The sequence below is a fragment of the Convolutriloba macropyga genome, chromosome 8, assembly GCF_964194025.1.
Source record: "Convolutriloba macropyga chromosome 8, txConMacr16.3, whole genome shotgun sequence".
NCBI lineage: Eukaryota > Metazoa > Xenacoelomorpha > Acoela > Convolutidae > Convolutriloba > Convolutriloba macropyga.
In genome coordinates this window covers 66766295-66775208 of record NC_134475.1, presented here as the reverse complement: position 1 = coordinate 66775208, position 8914 = coordinate 66766295, and the positions used below count along the sequence as shown (strand labels likewise).

At 39.6% G+C, this 8914-nt stretch overlaps 1 protein-coding gene across 1 annotated transcript in view; it reads left to right on the top strand.

The window, feature by feature from the left end:
* The first annotated feature begins 8207 nt into the window (after window positions 1-8207).
* Window positions 8208-8914, top strand: part of LOC142345147 (uncharacterized) — a 6097-nt gene continuing 5390 nt past the window's right edge. Inside the window, exon 1 of the mRNA XM_075397236.1 lies at window positions 8208-8349. Within this exon, the coding sequence (XP_075253351.1) occupies window positions 8208-8349 (142 nt within the window). The remainder of the gene's footprint in view (window positions 8350-8914) is intronic.

Here is an 8914-nt window from a genome sequence, read left to right as displayed (position 1 = left end):
CGTCCAAAGAAACAATGCCCTCATGAGGCCCCAGTTTTATGTATTCTAGTTTTCTCTGTGCATCGAGCGTTGACTGTTTCAATGTATTAAGGTTAGGTGTTTATTGAGTCTACAATTTTGATCTTTTCACAATATTATTCTACAATTTAATAAAAGTCTTCTTAAGTGTGATAGTTGTGTGCAAAAAATATGATGATCGGGAAGTTTATGTCCCTCCTTTTCCATCTGATGTTATTTCATCAAACATTTCTTGTTCTTGCAAAATTCATTCTGATTCAATAGATAACATGAGACTATGTTAAAATACGTGCACGCTGTAAGACCCAGTGTGTATCCTTTGGCTTTTTTAGCCAACAGCAAGCCTAGTTACCTGATATACGGCAATACAATCATCTGATCTGAAGAGGGGACGCCGCGGGGGGAACCTGAAGTCCCTCCCTTTTTGCAGAAACAATTCAAGTACTTGTGAATAATATGAAGTCGACAGTTAATGAATGGTATTTAGATAATGGAAATTTAGCCGATGATTACAAAAATTGTGTTGAAAGATCTTAAGCGGGTTATAAGATTTGAAACTTTTCTAAATGTAGATTCTGTTTTTTGAGAAATCCTACTGTCACGCAGCATAACACAATTCTGCAAAAATTTCAAAAAGTGTGTCGGGTATAAAAGTGACGGCTAAAGACCAACTTGATTTTTTAGGTGCTCCGCTTAGAGATGCAGTTAAGCGCGAACTTTTGTCTACAAAAATCGAAAAATTGAATAAAATATGAAACACTATTGAGCATCTAGACACAGATTATGGCTTTTATCTTCTGCAAAACTGTTTTAGCATGCCCAAATTGTTGTATTTTTTGAGAACAAGTACCTTCCTTGCTGAGAAAGACCTACCGAATTAGTATGATGAGATTTTGAAAAAAACTATAAGGAAAGTAACAAATGTATTCACTGATACTCTTTTCACTCAATTACTTTTTACCGTCCTCACAGAGTGGTTTAGGTGTTTCTTCTGCGCAACTACTTGCTCTTCCTGCTTTTTTAGTATCAGCAGTAGATGCCCGTGAAGCACGGGAATATCACTTTGAAGAGGAGTTCGAAGACAAAGAATTCAAATGTGGTCTGGAAGAGTGGTATGCAGAAACAAGAACCCTTGAAGCACTAACAAAAATCAGAAGAATCGGTCTAAGATTATGTATCAAAAAGTTTTTATCGATTTGTTGCCTAAGTTAGGTTAGGACGGAGTGATACATTTCAACTCCTATCAAGAAAAATTTTCGTCACAATGGCTAAATGTAATGCCGTGCAAAAACCGTAATCTTAAGTTGTAAAATCAACGGTTGAGAATCTCTGTAGGGCTTCAATTTGGTGCAAACATTTGCGAGCCTCACTTATTTGTTTGTGGTAAAAGAGCGGAAGCCTCGGGTTTGCATGCGCTTTCTTGTGTGAAGAGTGCAGGGGGCTTCTCGTTTCACGCTAACTTGAACAACCTTCGTAAACAGACATTAGCGTCTGTTCGTCTTAGAACCAGCTCATCTCTACAGATCCGACAACAAAAGACCTGATGGTATGACTCTTGTACCCTGGAAACAAGGCAAACAACTTTTGAAGAATGTAATTGTGGTGGATGTTTTGGCTCCCAGTTTTTTTGTGTGCTGGCTTGGTTGGTAACCTTGAGAATGCCGCAGCGGAGGCCGAGGAGAGAAAGAATGACAAGTATAAAAGCCTTGTTGAAAAAGACTTTTAGATGTTATTGTTGTTGTTGTTGTTGTTGTTGTTGTTGTTGTTGTTGTTGTTGTTGTTGTTGTTGTTGTTTTTGTTGTTGTTGTTGTTGCTTCCTGGGGTTTGACACCAGAGGGATTTCTCCCATAACTTCTGATTATGACGACGTCCGAATAATGCCACAGTCACAGCAGTCGCAACATAGTTACCTTGTGCAAGTGTTGGAATCAGAGAATCTGTTGTCAACAAACTTCCACATCAGGCTGACTATCCGCAAATCCAGGGTTGGCCGACTGGATTTAGTCGTTTATTCTGTTAATGACTCTGCATGTTCGGTAGACAAATTCGCCAAGAGTCTTTTCTTTCTTGCACTTGTTTAGCTTGAAAAAGATCGTGGACCTACCAGATTCAGGGTTGCAAGTGGGAATGTTGATGGTATGTTCTCCTTCAAGAAGTAGTTTGGACATGTGCAGAATGTTGTTGCAAGGCATGAAGAGCGGAAGTGGTAGTACGTTGACGTGAAGTAGCTGTTGGAGGTTGCTTCGATTAGAGTCATTTTTTTAAGCCTTTAGCGTTTGGAATTCAAGGGTCTGCGGGAACGTCCACAGAGGAGTTTTTGAAAGTTCTATGTAAATCCCTCTGTATTATGAATAATGAGCCTAGATCTGGTAGTTTTTCGAAACAGAGAATCTCCCTTTCAAAACAAATAGCTAATGCTGCTTGTGTATTGGGTACTGTTATCGACATTTGGCGAGATTTTTATTTGCAAAGTTTTTCTGAACATGTGTTTGCAGCTGATGTTCGTAGCGCATATGTTTTTTTATATTTGTTTGGCTTTTCTGTCACTCAATCTGTCATTTTTATCGTTGAATTATTTCTCTGTTGCTTAATTTCTTCTTTTGAATTGTTGAGCATGCCCGGGTTTTTATGATGACAGGTCGTTTTGACTGACTGGAGTGCCTGGCGCTCCTAATGATACTTTCCAGACAGTCTGAAAAAGAGGAAAAAATTTAACTCGCAAAAGAATAGTAATATCCTTGTACATGTAATTTGGCGCAATTGAAATTGTGTACCTGTGTCTGATAATGAAATAAGGATCTCCGAGGTACAATTTTTGTTAGGTGACTCAGTAGTGTTGATCTGCTTTGGAAGGACACAATATCTACGTCCCTTACTCCTTGGTTGTTCACTTGGTTCCAAGGAATTAGGGAGCGTTAGCAGACGTCAGCTGGAACTTTTTTTGTATAATACAGTTGAGAGTTTGTTCCGTACCCGTTTGGTGCTGTAGTCGAAAAAAGGAATAGACGAAAGGTTGTCCTAAAACGAAAAGAAAATCATCGATTACCGAAATTGCCCCAAACTGTTTTTTCCTCGAATGGTTTTTTGTCTTTTTATGCGGGCGGCTTTCATATCAGAACAAAATAGATAATTCTCGTTTCTCTCGATAGAGCTCTTCTTCGTAGCTAAAAAGTGTTAAAATTCGATATAATATTAATAAATTACTCGAACGTTTTCGCAATAATTTGCATCGTCAGGAGTTTAATTTTTGTTATGTAAATTTCTACAGATATGCATATATACAGCAACGTGTCCTGATTATCTATTTACATTTTCTATCTTTTTTCGATTTTTCTAACATTTTTCAACCTTAAAGTTTTTTAACGTGTTAAAAGAACTTTAAAACTTTTAATATGAGTTTTTTTCCGTATGAGTTTTGAATGGGAGATTTTCCTTTTGATCCACAATATGAAGTTGCTCGCATGGCAAATCGAAAATTTTTAAAGAGAACTTGCATTCGGTATTAATATTTCAGTGTTATTTCCCTACAATTGTACTCGTCCCGCGTATTCAGTTGTGGCTTGTGTCTACTTATGTGCAGAGCTTCCATGGTCATAAGTTTTTCGCTATCTTGGCACTGCTTAATTATCTTATAATTAAAGGCCGTTAGAGCCCCAGAGAATTCCACTACATGTTGTCCCACCGTTGAATCGGTTTTTCGATGCTCAGAAATTTTCCTATACGTTTGTCCGACTTAGGTGGAACTGCATCCACAGAACTGAGTTCGTAAACCACATCAGAATTCAGATTGCTATCAAAACTAGATTCCAGGGTTGGTAGGCAAGTACATAGTTTTCGCGTTGTGAATACGGTTTTCAATTCGCACGTTTTGCAATTTACGCTTCAATTGCAGGGTTATGTTACCTCGATACTGTACGGTAAAAAAAATGGTTTAACATCTTCCGTTGGCAATTTTTGTCTCCTTAGTAGTACCTTCTTGCCTTCATTTTTCATTTGAGGTTGACTTATCATGAACTCTTGCTTGTAGATCAGATGGCTTCATTTCCAAATCTCGTTCAGAGCCGGAAAGGTATTTTTTGATATAGCCATGATTTGAAGTTTCGTAACTTTGGGCTCCTCGCGAAACATTTATCCAAGAAATAAGATTAACTTGTTATCAATAGCAGGCGACATTTACGCCGTTCTTGACTCAGGAGGAAGAAATATTCCCAGTCGCAAGTAGAGATAATGTTTCCGTTTGATTTCAAATCTAGGTAACCCAAAATTTCATCAATTTGTATCAAGTCAGAGTCAATACAACTTGGAAAAACTTTCACCTGACTCTATGACGCCATCTATGACGAATTGAATAAAGGCGAGAAGGTACAAAAAATAGAAGGTACAAACAAATGAAGGCGAGAAGGTACAACAAATAGACAAAAAGTTTGGACAGACTTGGTCAATTTGCTCTGACCTCTCCCCAGAACGCCTATTCATGTTTTACGAAGGGGTTTCAACGGAACTTGGGCTTCCTCTCGCATACTTCAACCTGCATGTACGGGGTTCTGGACAAAGTGGAGGAGCGGCTTGGCCGAGTCCGGCAAAGAAATAATCCAAGTTGAAAGAGATCTTTTTTCTCTCCCTCTCAGAATGGATGCGCTTAACATATCCCACAAGATCTTTATGAAAATCTTGAACAATCAATTTGAACTCTCAAGTCCATTCGAGTCATTCAAAAATGATTCATTCGAAATTCAACAATGTAAATTAGAACAAACCAAGATCAGTCTCAGACAGAAAGCAGACATGCAACGTGAACTCATCTCGAAAAAATCCAGAATCGAAAACAATCTACCAGAAAAGAAGTATACGATCCGGCTGGCCTCGGAGAAAGGAGCTTCTAGCTGGCTTAACGTGGTTCCGTTATCAAAACATGGTTTTGACCTCACGAAGACTGAGTTCCGTGATGGAATAGCACTTCGGTACACCTGGGAAGCGAAGAACACGCTAGCTATATGCCCATGGGGGAAAGAATTTAGCCTCAACCATGCCCTACATTGCGCCAAAGTCGGATATACGCACCTACGACACCACGAAATCAGAGACGTGTTTGCAAACCTGATGGATGACGTTTGGCACGATGTCCAGATAGAGCCAAAACTTCAGTCGCTCGATGGAGAAATTTTCTCGAGTAATTCCACCTCTACTGGTGATGGCGCTCGACATGACATCAGGTCAAACGGTCTGAGGGGGTCCCGCTTCAATCGCACTTTGATCGATGTGAAGATTTTCAACCCTCACGCGAAGAGCTGTTGTCAGACCACAAAAGATGCATACAAATTTCACGAGAGCATCAAGCGAAATAAGTACGAAGAGCGAATCCGCAAAACCGAACACAGCAGTTTCAAAGCACCGGTTTTTTCTTGCTCGGGCGGTGCTGGGCCATCAGCATCCCGCGTTATGAAACAACTCGCAACCAAGATCAGCGAAAAACGCGGAGAGCCGTATGCCGACACTATAAGCTACATCCGAAGAAAATCAGGTTCGCACTTCTGAGGAGCTGTGTTCTCTGCTTGAGGGGATGTCGCGCCCTCAGGCCTCGTGTTCTCAGTGAGACTTCGATTAGCGCCGTCGTGGAGGAGGGAAGGCTCCACTGAGTGTTTGGCTGCTTAACTTTATTCCTTTGCTTATTCCTTGATATCTTATTTTTATTTTTATCCTTCCTTACCCCTTCCCTTTGTGTGCTATTTTTATATATATGTGCTTTCCTCTCCGCTTGTTAGTTATTTTTGTGACTGGGCCGTCTTTACACTGTCTGGAGGGGAACAGCTTGGAGTGCAGCATCGGGCTAAGTGCTACTCACCATCCATTATGTCCCGACCTGCATTCATCGTTGCCGGATGGTGTACACGGTCCTTTTTACCTGATTGCTAATCCGGAGTGGCTGCTATTTTCGCCCCTGGAATATTTTGAGTCTTACTACGTCAGCATAGTATGATAATAATTTAGAAATAGCTTTTTCAACATTTAGTAGTAGTAGTAGGAGAGTCTTTAGGGTCGGAGCCAACGGGTGTAAAAAAACCCTTCAGTTTTCGTTTTTCAATTTTTCGATAATTTTCTCATGCTGCTTGGCAAAATCTGATTCAACTTAGCTTCGGAAAAGAAGGAACTGGACGAGAAAAGTGTCGCAAACCCAGACAGTTGTTCTTCCGCTTTCCCATCCAGGTAACTTCCTCCTTAAATAGGTCCATTCACAGGCTATGGAACCAGTTTCCACAACTTTCAACTAATTGCAGAATCATCGTCCTTGACTTGTTTCCGGGCAATTTTCACATTTAGTGTTAGCAGATGAGCCAGTGGGCTAGCGTGGCATTTTCATCAGCAAATGTATTAATTAGCGAATCTACTTTGTACCGGAAGAACTCAAGCCATCTATTTAATAGGTTGACCTTTTCCTTCAGGTCTGTACTTCCTAACTTTTGGCGAATAGATTCATTCAAGAAGATTCATTCAAGGTTTTAGGAACTCTTCAGAAATCGCAACATTTTATCCCTGAGCGTGTCAGATCATTCAATTCAGCTTGTTTTTTAAATCGATGATTTACAGCCCACATGGAGCACAGTGCCCCACACCATTAGGTTTCAATCCAAGGCACTGAGCTCCTTTTAAGAGCGATTAATACTCGCTCTGCGAAACAAGTTGACAGGACTGAATTCTGATGAAGAAAACAATTTTGCCTCCTTCGTTGCACTGACCGAATTTAACTGGATTCTCTGTGTTGAATGATTGTGTCATAATTAATTGCTCTCAGACGAAGTTTGTAGCAATTGTAATAAACCTGTTGGTCTTTTTTTAACGCGATTCTTTGTCTGACCCATTTCACTTTTCGTCATCAAAAACAGGATTAACAGGTAGCGCCCAGCGGGCATTAAGTTCTCTGAGAGCCTTTCAGCTCACTGGTCTCAAAAGTATGCATTTCACAGAGACTGTTTCGGAGACTTATACTTATGGTGTGAATAGCGCTTCTTAGAAGTTGACCCCACAACCCACCCCCGGTGCACCCCCCCCCCTCCCCCCCCCCCCCCCGCTGCGCTCACCTCATACCAACTTCAATTATGCTAGCCTCACAAAAACGTAGCTGACTAAGCCAGCCGGTCGTTTGAGAGCAATTCGCTCCAACAATAGTCGGTTGTGTTAATCATAACGGATACTTATTCAGCATAAACTTGGCAAGTACGCCGAATTAAATGAGAAAATGAAGAAAAGCAGTTGATAAAGGCCCTGGCATCTTATTTTGTGAACGTTCAATGGTATGTCTTTCAATTAATGAACTGAAGTGTTTTTTTATTTTTTTTAGGTACATGATTGGAAAGTTGTTGATTTGGATCTATTCCCAGTCCCCCAGCTTAGTGGGGATTGAACTTTTACGCGTGCATGTGCTAATTATAACAATGAATACTTTGAATGAAGGGGAGGCATAAAGCACACTGGAGGATCAGAATAGAACCATTGGTTTTTACGAACATATTGGACAGATCCTCAACTGAAGTATTTTTTCATATTGTACATTTTGATTTGTTTCATCACATGAAATTTTTGTTAATCCTTATTTTTAACACCCTTTGGTGATAACTGATAAACTGTAATAGAAAACTAACATCAATTTTCTGCATCAGCTGGTTTGGTTAGTTCTGTTGAGATTCATCTATAGATGACTCAGAGGTTTAGTAATCAGTTATGCAAACTTCAAAAATTGTTTATTAGTTATTTCACATCTGATGTTACTTCAGACGATGTTGTTAAGTACTCTCAGGTTAAGTAAATAAAAAACACATTACAACATTGATTTTGCAACTATTCGGTTACAAATGATTCATCATGTCGATCACATGAAAAGAAAGTGCAGAATCAAGAAATTTCTTGTTTTTAGTTTGTTATTCACATTCTCGATCTGTGGTGGTTTCATCAGTTGCTCAATTAAGTGAACCAAAACAAGTTGTTTCTGATAAGAAAATGTACAGTTTTCAACTGATCTGTTTCTGCCTGTTTTTAATTTGTTATGCAGTTGAATCGATCAATAATGGTGAGATTAAACTTTCTCAGAAAGAGCTGGATGCTTTGAAATCTGGGAATCCGGCAGTCACGAATTTGGTGTTCCAGCAAGTCAATTTGATCTTTCAGAAAGAATTGAATAATTCTGGACAGTCCCTATGTGGAAATTGACGATGATGACATTGACGCCAGGAGTTTCGATCCCTAATTTCATTTTGCCCAATTCGAAGTGCAGCAAGACGTACTACGCCAAGAACATTTTCATCTCAGGAACCTTTAAGGATACAAAACTCACAACAAGTACTGGTTTTACTCTCCATCGTGAAAAAGAATGAAGTCTTAATCGGCTTTGGGACAAAATTAGAGCTTATAATATTCGTGAAATACACTTTGATTCTCTCCCATCATAGACTCCCCACAAATATGCACCCATTATAAGAGGCATCAGTATCAGTGAAATTATAATCCCTTTAGGCTTTAGATTTGTCTTTTCATTTTTAGACTCCCTGGGAAATTTCTGTCCTCCAAGTCTCAAATATGTTATAGACGCTAGCGCTGGAGGCTCAATGCTCAGTAATTTCTAATTGCTCTCGAATGAAAAGTAATTATTGTAAACGTGTGTCTTTTTGTAACTCTAAGAAGAGAATTGGTATTACGACTCGAGGAGTATTGAGATTCTACAGTCCCTCCAACCTATCTAACCTACCCCTCCCCTCAACTAGCCCCCCCATACATACCGACCCCAACTAAACCCCTCCCCACTTACCTACCCACTTTTCTCTCTAATTATTTTTCACTTTTCATTGCTTTTTTTGTTTCATCACGTTTCTGAAATAGGTAGGGTTAGATAAGAAGATTTTTTTAC